Genomic DNA, 16,858 nt, shown 5'->3' on the forward strand with positions numbered 1-16,858 from the left:
GCTTTCTCCTACACCAATGATAAACTAGGAATAACTCAAGGTTTGTCGGCGGTCACAAATATCGAACCCATTTGCATTATTGTAGCACTTTGGCTATTCATTGGCCTCATTTCCGCTATTCATCAGGCAACTCTTGAAGCCATTCACAGGCTCATCAACCTCAACATGAACAAATACATGTTGCTGAACAACTCCGCATCATTAGAAAGGAGAAGAACATGTTGGAAAGAGGTGGTGTCAGGGGATATCACGTGACAATATAGCAATCATTTTATGTAACCACTTTAGAAGTAAAATGCATACAAGTTGTGGGAATGAGATGGATTCGGTTTTTTTCATTTGTACAGGGTCAAAGAAAGTTATAAGCTTTTGAAGTTGCTACCATTCAAGATGATGATGTTGCCATGTGATTAAATTACTTCATCTTTGACTTGTAAGGCATGAACAATGACGAGATTAAGTAAACTGCTCTAAATAATTGGTATCTTTTAAGTTCTTAAATTTGGCAGTGTGCTGGCACAATTTAGTTTTTCATTTTTAATTTACTGGAGGACTGGGGCAGGTTCACAATAGAAGCGGAGAATGACATAAACCTACAATTGGCAGTGCTGCATCCACACACCAAATGCGAACATTGATTAATGCTAATTACATCCTATCATTTCACTGTTATTGACATGTACTGCTGTGTAACGGTTGATAGCCAGGAAGCTATTTTAAAATGTATTGTCTTTTTTTTTTATTAAATGATGTACCGTGTTTTTTATCACTTGAGTGGATACTTTTTGGCATGGAATATGAAGACCGATATCTGCTGAGCACGGTGGGGTCTGTCATTTTGTGTTTATTGTATTATAGTTATTATCTTTTGTGTCATATCTGTTAACGTTATTGAATTCGAGTTTTTGGGTCACACCAATTCAAGAATGACCAAATTTGTATTTTCAAAATTAATGTGATTTTTTTTGTCCCTACACAGTGTAAACAGGACTGTGCTAGCGAATCATCTGAGCTCAAACTCAATTAACCTTGTGCACCAATCGCTTTGTGAAAAGTGTGCGAGATATAAAATGTTTGCACTGGATTGTAGCGGGCAAAACATAAGAACCTCTGGCTTTATGAATTACACTGACTTGTCACAAGGGAGGCCGCATCTGACTTTAGAGCAGACCAAAAGCATTTTATGCTGGCATAGGATGATTCCCCTGAAATCTCATTTTCCATAACTGGCAGACAAGGCGGTTGATGCCTATGTCATGAAACAAGAATGTGAATGTTCTTGCGCAGGTAAAAATGTGACTTTTAAACAATTTGTGTTTTCATTTCATTTGCAAAAAATATAGAAAATTACCAGCAAACAACAACAGTTACAAGTGATTTTTTTGTCATCTGCTGTTGATGGCAGTCTTACGCTATTTTAAAATATCTTAAGAAATAACTCTGCAAAAATGTAAGTTATTTGAATTGTGCAAATCCACTGTTTGATGGCTCTGTTCATATATCCCATAGGCAGAGCAGCCCCTTTTGACGTTTTTATTTACCTTAGCTTATAATTTCTGAGAGGTGGTGGGAGCTTGGGAATGCCTTTAGCCAGTATTGGATTGACCATGGCTTGTGATAGTATTTCTAGTCACCGAGCAGTTTTTGCAGACGTCGCATGTACATACTTCGCAAAGCATTCACATGCGTAGGAAAGTTATCTTGGCTTTTTTCTTTTCTCTGGAATATTTGCTGCAGGATTATTTTTTTGATATATTCTTTGTCTTTGTGTTAGAAGTGAAGGGATTAATCTTGGATTTCTGTTTTTGCCTTATTGGCACCTTTTGTGGCATGAAATATTAAAATACAGCAAGTTTTATAGCTTCACTAGCGGAAGTACCCGGCTTTGCCCGGGTGAAAAATATATTTCTTAAAAAACCTTACATATATATACACAGATACTAAGGTATTGTCAAAGCCCGGTGGGCTGTTTGTACATTTCTCCACCAACAAATATATGAGGCTTTCACAAGTTCAAAAAGTTGTAGAAAGTGTGGGGTAAATAGTTGATGTCAAAAGGTTTCCGAAAATTGTGGTCTCCACCCCCCCATATACCTACGAGGGGTAAAGATATTTTTTATCTTTACCCCTCGTAGGTATATATACTAACAACACCTTACATACAACAGAGGAAGTGGTATCTATTGACTCTGTAGTAGTATCTACTGACTGTACCGTAGTATCTACTGAGCCAGTAGTAGCTACTGACTGTGTAGTAGTATTTAGTGACTGTAATAACTACTGACCATAGTAGTATTTACTGGGCCTACAGTAGTATCTACCGACTATATACTCGTAACGACTAACTGTATAGTATCTGCTGACTCTATAGTTGTATCCACTGACTATAGTAGTAACTACAAAATCTATAGCAGTATCTACTCACTCTATAATAGTATCTACTGACTCTAGTAGCTACTCACCCTGGTAGTATGTACTGACTGTATAGTAGTATATACTCACTGTAGCAGTATTGACTGACTGTAGCGGTATATACTGACTGTTTTAGTATTTACTATAGCGGTATCTACCAACTCGATAGCAGTATCTACTATCGCTACAGCAGTGTATACCGACTGAGGTCGTACCTGCTATCACTACAGCAGTGCATACTGCTGTGTTGGTACCTGTTATGATGACAGCAGTGCATATTGTGGTGGAACCTGCTATGATTACAGCAGTGCATACTGCTGTGGTGGTATCTGCTATGATGAGAGGAGTACATATTGTGGTGGTGGTACCTGGTATGATAACAGCAGTGCATATTGACTGTACTCATCATTCACCCTCACCATTCACCACTCACAACTCACCCTTACCACTCATCCTCACCACTCACCACTCCCACTCACTATTCACCATTCACCCTCACAACTCACCACTCACCAACCTCCCTCACCAATTTCCCTCACCACTCACCCTCACCACTCACCCTCACCACTCACCCTCACCACTCACCCTCACCACTCACCAATCACCATTCACCCTCACCACTCACTCTCACCACTAACCCTCACCACTCACACTCACCACTCTCCCTCACCACTCACCACTCACTCTCACCATTCACCCTCACCATTCAGCCTCACCACTCACCCTCACCACTCACCCTCACCACTCACCCTCACCATTCACCCTCACCACTCACCATTCACCCTCACCACTTTCCCTCACCACTCTCCCTCACCACTCACCAGTCACGCTCACCACTCACCCTCACTACTCACCACTCACCCTCAACACTCACCCTCACCGCTCACCACTCACCCTCAACACTCACCCTCACCGCTCACCACTCACCCTGACCACTCACCACTCATCCTCACCAATCACATCCTCACCAATCACCACTCACCCTCACTGCTCACCCTCACCGCTCACCCTCACCACTCACCCTCACCACTCACGCTCACCCTCACCACTCACGCTCACCCTCACCACTCACCCCTCACTAATCACCACTCACAACCGCCACTCACCCTCACCACTAACCCTCACCACTCACCCTCACCACTCACTAATCACCTCTCACAACCGTCACTCACCCTCACCACTCACTCTTACCACTCACCCTCACCACGCACCCTCACAACAACCACTCACCCTCACTACTCACCCTCACCACTTATCCTCACCAATCACACCCTCACCAATCACCACTCACCCTCACTGCTCACCACTCAACCCCACCACTCACGCTCACCCTCACCACTCACCCCCACCACTCACCCCTCACTAATCACCACTAACAACCGCCACTCACCCTCCCCACTCACCCTCACCACTCACCCTCACCAATCACCACTCACCCTCACCACTCACTACTCACCCTCACCACTCTCCCTCACCACTCTCCCTCACCACTCTCCCTCACCAGTCACGCTCACCACTCACCACTCACGCTCACCACTCACCCTCACCACTCACCCTAACCACTCACCACTCACCCTCAACACTCACCCTCACCAATCACCACTCACCCTCACTGCTCACCCTCACTGCTCACCCTCACCACTCACCCTAACCACTCACGCTCACCCTCACCCCTCACTAATCACCACTCACAACCGCCACTAACCCTCACCACTCAACACTCACCCTCACCACTCACCCTCACTACTCACCACTCATCCTCACCAATCACAGCCTCAACAATCACCACTCACCCTCACCACTCACGCTCAACACTCACCATTCACCCTCACCACTTTCCCTCACCACTCTCCCTCACCACTCACCAGTCACGCTCACCACTCACCCTCACTACTCACCACTCACCCTCAACACTCACCCTCACCGCTCACCACTCACCCTCAACACTCACCCTCACCGCTCACCACTCACCCTGACCACTCACCACTCATCCTCACCAATCACATCCTCACCAATCACCACTCACCCTCACTGCTCACCCTCACCGCTCACCCTCACCACTCACCCTCACCACTCACGCTCACCCTCACCACTCACGCTCACCCTCACCACTCACCCCTCACTAATCACCACTCACAACCGCCACTCACCCTCACCACTAACCCTCACCACTCACCCTCACCACTCACTAATCACCTCTCACAACCGTCACTCACCCTCACCACTCACTCTTACCACTCACCCTCACCACGCACCCTCACAACAACCACTCACCCTCACTACTCACCCTCACCACTTATCCTCACCAATCACACCCTCACCAATCACCACTCACCCTCACTGCTCACCACTCAACCTCACCACTCACGCTCACCCTCACCACTCACTCCCACCACTCACCCCTCACTAATCACCACTAACAACCGCCACTCACCCTCCCCACTCACCCTCACCACTCACCCTCACCAATCACCACTCACCCTCACCACTCACTACTCACCCTCACCACTCTCCCTCACCACTCTCCCTCACCACTCTCCCTCACCAGTCACGCTCACCACTCACGCTCACCACTCACCCTCACCACTCACCCTAACCACTCACCACTCACCCTCAACACTCACCCTCACCAATCACCACTCACCCTCACTGCTCACCCTCACTGCTCACCCTCACCACTCACCCTAACCACTCACGCTCACCCTCACCCCTCACTAATCACCACTCACAACCGCCACTAACCCTCACCACTCACCACTCACCCTCACCACTCACCCTCACTAATCACCACTCATCCTCACCAATCACAGCCTCAACAATCACCACTCACCCTCACCACTCACGCTCAACACTCACCCTCACCACTCATGCTCACCACTAACCCTCACCACTCACCCCTCACTAATCACCACTAACAACCGCCACTCACCCTCCCCACTCACCCTCACCAATCACCACTCACCCTCACCACTCAACCTCACCCTCACCACTCACCCACACCACCACCACTCTCCCCCTCACCACTCTCCCCCTCACCACTCTCCCCCTCACCACTCTCCCCCTCACCACTCTCCCCCTCACCACTCTCCCCCTCACCACTCTCCCCCTCACCACTCTCCCCCTCACCACTCTCCCCCTCACCACTCTCCCCCTCACCACTCTCCCCCTCACCACTCTCCCCCTCACCACTCTCCCCCTCACCACTCTCCCCCTCACCACTCTCCCCCTCACCACTCTCCCCCTCACCACTCTCCCCCTCACCACTCTCCCCCTCACCACTCTCCCCCTCACCACTCTCACCCCTCACCACTCTCACCACTCTCCCCCTCACCACTCTCCCCCTCACCACTCTCCCCCTCACCACATGTTGAGGGCGATCCTAAAGGAATCTACAACCTTCGATGATTCCTTTGCGCGATTCAAAGAATCGATTCCTGGCGCATAGGAGGTTTCCATTTTTAATTAGAGTTTTATTTTCATTGTTATGTTATGTTTTAAAGTTTTCAGGAGTTTTTATTATATTTTAGCCCCGGTCAACGCCGGATATTTCCCATTCGTAGCAGTTTATATAAACTCTATAACCAACTAATATTAAACGGAAATAAGGCGATTCTAAATGAATCTACAACCTTCGATTCCTTTTAGCGATTCAGAGAATCGATTTTTGGCGCGGTCGGGTTTAGAGTTTTAATTACACAGTTGTATTTTCATTGGGATGTTATGTTTTAAAGTTTTCAGAAGATTTTAAATGTATTTTTCCCCCGGGCAACGCTGGGTATATCGAGTTTATACCACAAAGTCGACGCCTGACAGACTTGCGTGTCGAGGCCTAGTACCGTGCAGAGCCTCCGGCCTCGCCTAGATTGCCCACCCGGCCTGAGGCTGGGTACTGGGGCCGTTAACTCCCCCCCCCCGCGCTACAATAATACTGTCTAATCGCTATAATTGTATTATCTACCGACCCTATAATAGTAATTGCACACATTGGGGTGGGGGGGGGGAGTGAAGAGGACGTGAAACTTTGATGAATTTACCTCAGAGTCGCGTGTTAATGCGTGCGCATATTTTTTACGGGAATTAAAAATGGCGTCCACCCCGCAGCGAAGTTGTTGCTACCCGTTGCCAGGGGCAACCGCCGTGGTCCGCGCCGGTCGGCGATATTAAATAAATGAATAAAGATTTAAATAAATAATTAAAGAGAAATCGCACTAAATCGATAATCGGTCCGATTTAAAGTTTAGAGACGAAAAATCGGAAATGCCTAAGTTTACCGCGGGGCCGGGGGCGTGCCCACCTGCAAAATTTAATCTCGGCGAACCCCACGGTCCGAGAGCTACATCCCCCGCAAGGGAGCGTACGCAGACGGACGGACGGACAGACAGATAGACAGACAGACAGATAGACAGACAGACAAAAAATGAATTATATAGGTTAGATTAACTTTGATGTAATTTTCCTTTGTGTAAGTGAAGCTCCCACATTAGCAGTCGATGCTTACAATGCATTACACCTATTGACCAATGTATTTCCTGAGATAATGTATTCCAATTTCCCCCTTTTCCTGCTGTGTCTTGTGTAACGTTTATGTATAACCCACCTTAAGTATTAAAATCTGAAGTATAGTTGAGGTCATGATGTCAATTTTAGCCCCGGTACAATTGTTGCTCCAAAACTAAACCTCAGCTCTTGTTTTTTTTCTGCAGATTGGAATTTTTTAAAGTTAATTTGGTTTTGCCAGTTGTGTTTGTAATATGATGAGCAGTAACAAGTGTACAGTTGAACAACTATATTTTATATTTTAGAGGTAAATCAAGCATTTCATAAAATATTGGTAAAATACACAATTCAGTGTTCTAATGTTTTGTGCGGTCCTTTAATTGATTTTCAATGTTGTCCATGCACTTCTCCAAAAGTAACACGCTATAATTGATTCACTCTAATAATTGAATTTAGTAGCTATATTTCACTATGTCGAAGGCCCAAGCCATTCTAACTAACCATTTGTGTTGTTTTGCCTCTAAAAACACGTGGGCCTGTGTAAATGTACATCGTCGTGTTTAAGCCTGCTGTTATTTTCTAAAAGGGTATTATCTCTTGTTGATCAGGTACTTGATGGCGGTGGGGTTGGAAAGTGGGAAGATTTCCCTGTACTTGTGGAACGCCAGTGCTGATTCTGCCGTTCTTCGTGACTGGACACCGTGGGCCTCTTTCAGCAAAAAGTACAACCCACTGCACACATCTGCATACCGCATGCAGCTGACACATTCACATTAGTGTATGTGCGAAATGTGTTTCCTAATGTCATGCATAGGATACAATGTTTTATTAATGAGATTAGAATTTTTCAAATGTATACACTTGCTTTTTTTCAGACCCCACTCACCTATATTTTTGCAACTGTAGCTTATGCAATTTAGCATTCTCGGAGTCCATTAAATGCATTGCTGTAAGCAGTTTTGGAATCGCATTGAATGTAAATGTATTTACAAATCTCATCTTAAATTGCATGTCACCGCTCATAAAAGTTTAACTCAAGAATGTAATATTTTTTTACACTTTCCAACTAAGGTTTAAACATTAATGCATTAGCTAGCTCTGTCCAACCGTCCGTAACGCGGAGGGGGGGGGGGGACTCTATAGAGATGATCCAATATGAACACAATTTCAGTGTAAGGTTGTGTTGCAATCGGGTACTTACTCAATTGAAACCCAGCCAAATTTATGAAAGGGTTTCCGAAAACATGAAGAAACAGTCCAGAGCAAAAAGGACTCTTTGCAAATATGCAAATTAATTAGCCCTAACAGCAAACTGTTTTCTTCTATACTCATAATTAAATTCTTTCAAAGACCAATGCACGTTGGAAAGCGTTTACATAAAACATGCATAGACGTAATTTTTTCTAAATTGTTGAACATTCCGGTGGATTTGAATGATAATTTTTGCACCTCTGCTGCAGCATGTCGCACACGCTGGCTGTGAAGCGGCTGCGTTGGCGGCCCCGGGTGGGGCGCGCGGGATGCGACACGGACGATGTTGAGGACGAGGCCTGGCTACAACTGGCCAGCGCTGGAGCTGACAGCGCTGTCAGGATATTTGACGTTTACGTACCCGGACATTACATTTGAAAATTGTAAGGTTGTGTTACAGTTAATCGATAAATAAGTTGCATGTGGTGGGGTAAAATGCAGGCAACTCTCACCTCTTTCAAGATGTCTGGCCAGTGTGGTAGACTAGGCTAAAATATGTATTAATCTGCCTCCATTCCAGGGGAAGCCGTGTAATCTGGTCTAGTTTTGTCTTGAAACTCTAAAACGATGATTTTTTTTTAATTGGAGAAACAATCAAGAGAAAATGTATTGATTTGAAGCTTTCGTGACTGCAGAAATTCATACAGTTTGGTTCATTTGGTAAAGTCACGTGGATAGAAAAATAACTAATAGATCACGACGTTTCGATCGCAACACAAGCAATCATCTTCAGGTGAAAAAATACAGCAGGTGGACTGCTTGAGGCAGGAAGAAATGTAGCGAGAGAGCTATTGTAGCCAAAGGTTATATACGTTTGAGGTGGGTACAACCCAAGGGTAAGTGGGCGGGGCTAGAGATGGAATTTGCAAGTAAATGTAAGATTGCAGAGCTAGGCATACCTCGGCTAATCCGAGGGGGGGAGGGAGGGGCTGCTGTTACGGGCGAGAGGGTGGGGGTGAAATTCAAAGAGAAAACAGGGTGAGAGAGAGAAAAAGAAAAAAGATCAAACTTGGCAAACTTAGAAATGTAATGCAACTCAGAGAGTCGGCCAACACAATAGTTAACACTTTACCTGGTTGATCAATGTCTTTCCAAAGATTGCTAAATTTGCATCCATCTTTTTGGTTGAAGTCATGTCTGAGTTGTGTGGAAATCATCCCCGTAGAGGTGGTTCAAACTTGATTTGAAGCTTTCGTGACTACAGGAATTCATACTCAACAATTCTGCCACCTAAACAGTACCTTAAAGTAGTACAGTATGTGCATTCATTCCTCATACTTCAACTCAATATATAAGAATTTTACTATTTCGGAACGTATGAAACAACAAATCTAAATGATTTGGGGGAAAAGATTGAGTAATGCTCAGTCTATCGTTTGTCCAGGCGTGCATTTTATGCCGTTCCACGTGGTGTGGGTGGCTCACTTTTCACACTGTACTGGTTTCCTGCGCTGCTATGCGTGCCGTCCATGCTTGGCTTGTCTTGGTTCGTTCCTTTGTGTTGATCAAGCCTAACACTATACTGTGCAGGATTTCGCCTCCTTTTTTAACAGTAAAATTAAGTCAAGATATCTGGAAAGAGGCCATTAAGTGCAAGTGATCTCAGAAGTGCAAAAATAGACCTTATCGCAATTACTTTGGATGTATGTACTGTACAGCATTTTTATTTCGTGACTTGTTTTGAGTTATTATTTTATCATAAAATCGATTTTCCATTCAATATGTGCTTTAAAAAGGTTTGCTGCATTCTTAAGTGTGATTTTATTTTGTCTTGGGGTCACATTTTTGTGTAGGAATGCATATACAATGATAATGGAAGTCCATGGAAAAGTAGTGTGCTGGTGAGGTGGAAAGGTACCGACTAATATAGTCTGTCTCACCTCCACACACAGTATTGGCACTGGAATCAAACTTGTCAATTGGGGGTGGTCCACTATTCCAGAGTAACCCCTGGTGACGAGCCCCGGACGGCTGTGCGGATACTCACAAGCCTCCAGCTGGGTGCTGTTCAGTTGGAGTTTTTCCCAGTGGATGAGAGGGTCGCCTCAAGAAAGGAAAACAGTTGTCTGTGCTTATGCACCAAATATCAGTTAAGAGTATTTGGCCTTTTTGGAGACGGTGGGTGCAGTGCTCGACAGAATGCCGCCTACAAACTCCTTAGTCTTACTGGGCGACTTCAATGCTCACGTGGGAAACGATGGAGATACCTGGAGAGGCATGATTCGGAGGAATGGCCCCCCTGATCTGAACCCGAACGGTGAGATGTTATTGGAATTCTGTGCTAGTCACGGAATGTCAATAACAAACACCATGTTCGAACACAAGGATGCTCATAAGTATGAGAGCACCTTGGGCCGAAGGTCATTGATTGACTTTATAGTTGTATCATCGGACCTAAGGCCGTATGTTCTGGACACTTGGGTGAAGAGAGGGGCAGAGCTGTCAACTGATCACCACCTCGTGGAAAGTTGGATTCAACACTTGGGCACAAACCAGATAGACGGGGAAGGCCAAAATAAATTGTGCGGGTTTTCTGGGAATGTCTGGTGGAACACTCAGTGAAGAAAGATTTCAACTTCAACCTCCGGGAAAACTTCTGCACTCCCGGGGAGGTTGTGGACATTGATTCCAAGTGGACGATGTTCAGGACCTCGATTGTGGATGCAGCTGCGAAAAGCTGTGGCCTGAAGGCAGTTGGTGCCTGTCATTGTGGCAACCCTAGGACCAGCTGGTGGACACCAGTGGTGAGGGAAGCTGTCAAGTTGAAGGAGGCTTTCCAAGCTAAGCTCAGAAAAAGGTCTCCCTACTCGATGGAGAGGCACCGGCTTAACAAGAGGGCGGCAGCTGCAGCAGTCGCTGAAGCTAATGCCTGGGTATGGGAGTAGTTTGGAGAGGCCATGGAGAGGGACTACTGGGCAGCCTCAAATATGTTTTGGCAAACCATTCAACGCCTTGGGAGGGATCGACGAGATGTGGCCGAGGCTGTTTTCGGTAAGGGTGGTGTTACATTGACCTCAACTAAGGTGGAAGGAACACTTTCAGGAGCTCCTCAACCCGGTGGACATGCCCTCTCAGGAGGCAGCCCTGGAAACAACTGGGAGGGGGGTCGTTTCCATCGTGGCTGCTGAAGTTGCAGTGGTTGAGGGCCTTCATAGCAGCAAAGCAACTGGGGTGGACGAGATTCGGCCAGAGTTATTGAAAGCGTTGGACAGTGTAGGAGTGTCGTGGCTAACGCTCCTCTTCAATGTTGCATGGAAGGTGGGTACAGTACCTCTGGTTTGGCAAACTGGGGTCGTGGTTCCCATTAAAAAAGGGGACCAGAGGGTGTGCTCCAACTACAGAGTAATCACACTCCTCAGCGTCCTAGAAAAGCTTATGCCAGAGTGCTGGAGAGGAGGCTCTGCCCGGTAGTCAAGCCTCAGATTCAGGAGGAACAATGCAGATTCTGCCATGGTCATGAAACAATGGACTAGCTCTATTTCCTCACATATTTGAGGGGTTACGGGAGTATGCTTCTCCAGTCTATCTCTGCTTTGTAGACTTGGAGAAAGCATATGACCGTTTTCCCCCTCAATGTCTTGTGGGAGGTGCTGCGGGAGTATCATGTACCGGTGCCGCTTTTGTGTGCTATCTGGTCCCTCTATTCCTGGAGTGAGAGCTGTGTCCATGTTATTAGTGGTAAATCAAAGTCGTTCACTGTGGATGTTGGACTCCACCGAGGGTGTGTCTTGTCTCCACTCCTGTTTGTGATTTTCATGAATAGGACATCAAGGCGCAGCCGAGGTATGGAGAGTATCCAGTACGGGGGCATGGAGGTGGCATCGCTGCTTTTTGCAATGGTTTTACTTAACTTGACTCCTGTTTGTCGTGGTCAAATCTTGTAATCAAAATTTAGTCTACTTTCTGTTGTCCAATCAATTCCAAATTTTGCGCACGTACTCAGATCTGGTGACAATGCATGCCTGTAACAAAATCGGCATCGATTATTCAATTAATTGGCTCCTTTAAAGCATTTAACATTTTGTATGTACGCATTATTTATATAAATTTTTGTGTAGGTCAAAAACGCTGTGGTCCCTAAACTCTCGAATCGCCTCGCCCAAGAAGCAGGCGCCACGTGTCTCAGGCGTGCCTGCTCCGTTTGAATTAGTTTAGGGCACCCTCCACACAAAAGATGTACGTTGAAGATTCATTTATAAAAGAAACAATTTATTCAAGTAAGCATTGATGTGGGAGCAGGCGCCGCATCATTGACGTACTTCTCGACCGTGAGTTAAACGAAGTTGTGAATAAAACCGTTGTTTTGAAAAAAAAAATCTGTTTTTAAGGAGTTTATAATAGATGACGTCCTCTTTGCCTCGTTAGTCTGATCTTGGCCCCCACACTGAGTACACACACGCAGCGCACACACATAGTGTCCTGGCTTGGGGGATTGCTTGGCACAACAGAGTTAATCCGAAGGGTCCCTATCAGGAAAGTCCCACGGTTTCCCGGTGCCAGGGGTTTGGCCGACCCTCGCAGGACAATTTACATCACGGTGCCGCTGAGTTGGCTTAATAGTGTATGGGCGCAAAAAGGTTTACCGGGCCAGCCGCGATGAGTCATTTATGACATCGGGAGAAGCTGGGGGGGAATAAGCGAGAAGGGCAGACCATGAGGACAGGGGACCGCAGCGCCACAACCCCCCCCCCCCCCGACCTCCCTACCTAATATACACTCGCAGGGTGTGTATTCGCCAGTCGGGCGCTATTCCGAATTAACAAGGGTGAGTAATGCATTCCTGAGTATGGAGGGGCAGACAATGGATCGCAGAAGCATCGGCTGCGATGGTCCATGTAAGGGCAAAAAAGGGGGAAAAGAGCTGGAACGACAGGTAGGCACACGATTGGCTGTGCGGACAACACGACCCCGGGCTTTTAAAAGTCAGGGGGATAAAAGGAGAGCTCGGGACCATTCAAACAGAGATCTTCAACATCTTGGCCACCAAGACCCCCCCCCCCCTGCCATCCGGCCTTCTCGGGCCGCTCGCAGCATCCATGTGACGCCAGTGAGTGCCGCTACGAAGCAGTGATAGGCAAGGCTTTTTTGTCCTCTTTGTCCATGCGATGCCGTGAGTACAGCTACGAAGTACATGATAGGGCGTTTGAGTGACTGGGGACTTGGGCAGGAGTAGGCTCGGCTCTTCTCGCAAAATATTCCCCCCGGGTAGTGCGTGGTTTGCGCTGAGAATAAAAGTTAGCACAGAGCATAGGTGTGGTGTCTGTAATTTCTGTGTAGAGCGACTGCGTGGGGGAATGCGCGGTGAGAGTGAATGCGGGGCCGCGGCGTGCGCGCGCGTTAAGAGGTAATCGCTTACAGGATTGAGGACGTTCGTGCCCCCTGTGTTAGCGATAGCTGCAGTGTGCATGGGCGTGTGGTCTAACTCCGTGTGGCTCCAAAACCAGCAGCACGAGTATGTCCCTCAGGGCGCCAGCACGGGGGCCCCATCAATCGGTGGATGGGGGCCCGGTGGGAGCCAACCGATGCGGTGGAGGAGGAAGCGTAACGGGCAGATGTCGCGCCCCATGCACTTGAATTGTTTGATGCAGAGTGTGAAGCGGCTGGGATGAAGATCAGCACCTCCAAAGCTGAGGTAATCGTTCATTCCCGGGAGATTGTTCTCTATAGGTGAGAGGGGAACCGCTGCCTTTAGAGGAGGAGTTTAAGTACCTCGGGGTCTCTCGCGAATAATGGTAAGTGGGAGCGGGAGATGGGCTGGCGGATTGGTGTGTCCGCAGTATTGCGGGCACTAGCGTTCTGTGGTAGTGAAGCAGGAGCTGAGATCTCGAACAAAGCTCACCGTTTACAGGTCGATATACATTGCCACCCTCACCTATGGCCATGAGCTTTGGGTAATGATCGAAAGGATGAGATTGTGGGTACAAGGAGCTAAAGTGAGGTTTCTCCACAGGGTTGCCGGGCTCACTCTCCGTGATCGAGTGAAGAGCTTGGTAATCTGGGAGAGCCTCAGATTCGAGCTGCTGCTCCTCCGTATTGAGAGGAGCAAGTTGAGGTGGTTCGGGTACCTGTCAAGGATGGCCCCCGGTAGACTTCCCCGGAACTCTATTGGGTAAATTCCACTGGGCGAAGACCCCGGGCCGGCCCAGGACACGTTGGCCGGACTGTTGTCGCTCGGCTGGACTGGGAACGCCTGGGAATTCCCCAGGAAGAGCTAGAGTCTGTCGCCAGGGAAAGGGAGGTCTGGACCGCCCTACTCAACATGCTGCTGCCGCGACCCTCACCCAGGACAAGCGGACTGAGAAACGAACAATAAGCAGTGCAGTAGATATCAATTCGATCTTTTACACATTGAGTCCTCCAGACGTCTTATGAATAATCATGCCAATAACCTTAGATTAAAATGGTTCAGCTTGGTTGAGTGTTCATATATAAAGTTGTTTTGGTGTCCAGGGTAATATTTGGATAGCTTGAGGGTGCATTATCGTTTGTAAAGTGGAAAAAAAGAGGTGCTGATTGCCAAGAGGCCACTTTTTGATCTGTCTATAATCCAGTGCAAGGCTCCACAGGCTTGAAAAGGCTTTTGACCGACTGGATGCTTTGCAAATAGTAGGGCACACGATATGGAAAATACAAAGGCTTGGGGCATCAAAAGGCAATTATTTGATTATGGTTCGCATATGATTTTTGCATGCAGCCTCAGGCCACACTCCAGTGAGGATGCTTACAAACTAATTTATCTGACAAAAGCACCAGATATGGGCAAAATATATTTTTTGCAAATGTTGCACAGCATAATTTCAGGTATGCAATCTTTGAATTCATACTATAGAGCAAGTAGTACTATTTGATTAGGAATTGAACACGGTCAGTATATGGCAAAATGCAGGCTGTTCTTTTACGGCCCTGCTACATTTTATACATAAAAAAGCATTTGTTTTGCTTTCATAGACTGGGGCAGAGTGGTGTTGGAAACGTGTACTTTCAAGATGACAAATGGGGTGGTGGAGCCAGAAATATACTCAGCTGACAGTTGATACTTAGTGCTTATTTCAATAATACTCAAATGTCAGGATTCCGTTGAAGCCTGAACACCATTGCTAATCGTATGATGTCATGTTGGAGGTTGATATATATTTACGAATATATTCGGCATTGATAAGTAAAGTTAAATATCTGAATCTTTTATTTAATATCCATTTTGCAAGAGCTGTACTTCCAAGTCTAAAGCGTAAATATCACACTTCATGAGAGCCTCCCTACTTGGTTCTATTTTTGTAGTTATTGTCTAGGTAACTAACATAAATAATGATACTGATCATTCACTGGCTGGATGGTGTCTTGGTCAGATAGTACAACTTGACATTTGTACAGTGAGAGGAAAAAGTATTTGATCCCCTGCTGATTTTGTACGTTTTCCCACTGACAAAGAAATGATCAGTCTATAATTTAATGGTAGGTTTATTTGAACAGTGAGAGACAGAATAACAACAAAAAAATTCAGAAAAACGCATGTCAAAATTGTTATAAATTGATTTGCATTTTAATGAGTGAAATAAGTATTTGACCCCCTCTCAATCAGAAAGATTTCTGGCTCCCAGGTGTCTTTTATACAGGTAACGAGCTGAGATTAGGAGCACACTCTTAAAGGGAGTGCTCCTAATCTCAGCTTGTTACCTGTATAAATCTTGTCCCTGACATCCTCGGAGAACTCTTTGGTCTTGGCCATGGTGGAGAGTTTGGAATCTGATTGATTGCTTCTGTGAACAGGTGTCTTTGTCTTTTATACAGGTAACACGCTGAGATTAGGAGCGCTCCCTTTAAGAGTGTGCTTCTAATCTCATCTCGTTACCTGTATAAAAGACACCTGTTCACAGAAGCAATCAATCAATCAGATTCCAAACTCTCCACCATGGCCAAGACCAAAGAGGATGTCAAGGACAAGATTGTAGACCTACACAAGGCTGGAATGGGCTACAAGACCATCGCGAAGCAGCTTGGTGAGAAGGTGACAACAGTTGGTGCGATTATTCGCAAATGGAAGAAACACAAAAGAACTGTCAATCTCCCTCGGCCTGGGGCTCCATGCAAGATCTCACCTCGTGGAGTTGCAATGATCATGAGAACGGTGAGGAATTAGCCCAGAACTACACGGGAGGATCTTGTCAATGATCTCAAGGCAGCTGGGACCATAGTCGCCAAGAAAACAGTTGGTAACACACTACGCTGTGAAGGACTGAAATCCTGCAGCGCCCGCAAGGTCCCCCTGCTCAACAAAGCACATATACATGCCCGTCTGAAGTTTGCCAATGAACATCTGAATGATTCTGAGGAAAACTGGGTGAAAGTGTTGTGGTCAGATGAGACCAAAATGGAGCTCTTTGACATCAACTCAACTCGCCGTGTTTGGAGGAGGAGGAATGCTGCCTATGACCCCAAGAACACCATCCCCACCATCAAACATGGAGGTGGAAACATTATGCTTTGGGGGTGTTTTTCTGCTAAGGGGACAGGACAACTTCACCGCATCAAAGGGACGATGGACGGGGCCATGTACCGTCAAATCTTTGGTGAGAACCTCCTTCCCTTAGCCAGGGCATTGAAAATGGGTCGTGGATGGGTATTCCAGCATGACAATGACCCAAAACACACGGCCAAGGCAACAAAGGAGTGGCTCAAGAAGAAGCACATTAAGGTCCTG

General features: G+C 46.5%; 1 protein-coding gene across 3 annotated transcripts in view; it reads left to right on the plus strand.

Moving 5' to 3' along the window:
* ELP2 (elongator acetyltransferase complex subunit 2) overlaps positions 1–9,880 on the plus strand; it is a 50,453-nt gene extending 40,573 nt beyond the window's left edge. For 2 of the 3 annotated variants that reach the window (XM_078594783.1, XM_078594791.1), the window contains exons 21-22: positions 7,518–7,631; positions 8,370–9,880. In XM_078594783.1, coding sequence (XP_078450909.1) covers positions 7,518–7,631; positions 8,370–8,538 — 283 coding nt within the window. In that variant the 3' untranslated portion in view covers positions 8,539–9,880. Of the gene's footprint in view, positions 1–7,517; positions 7,632–8,369 lie in introns of those variants that run through there. The other variant, XM_078594800.1, reaches the window with a different exon arrangement.
* Positions 9,881–16,858: the final 6,978 nt, after the last annotated feature.

The sequence above is a fragment of the Lampetra planeri genome, chromosome 1 (genome assembly GCF_965212315.1).
Source record: "Lampetra planeri chromosome 1, kcLamPlan1.2.h2, whole genome shotgun sequence".
NCBI lineage: Eukaryota > Metazoa > Chordata > Hyperoartia > Petromyzontiformes > Petromyzontidae > Lampetra > Lampetra planeri.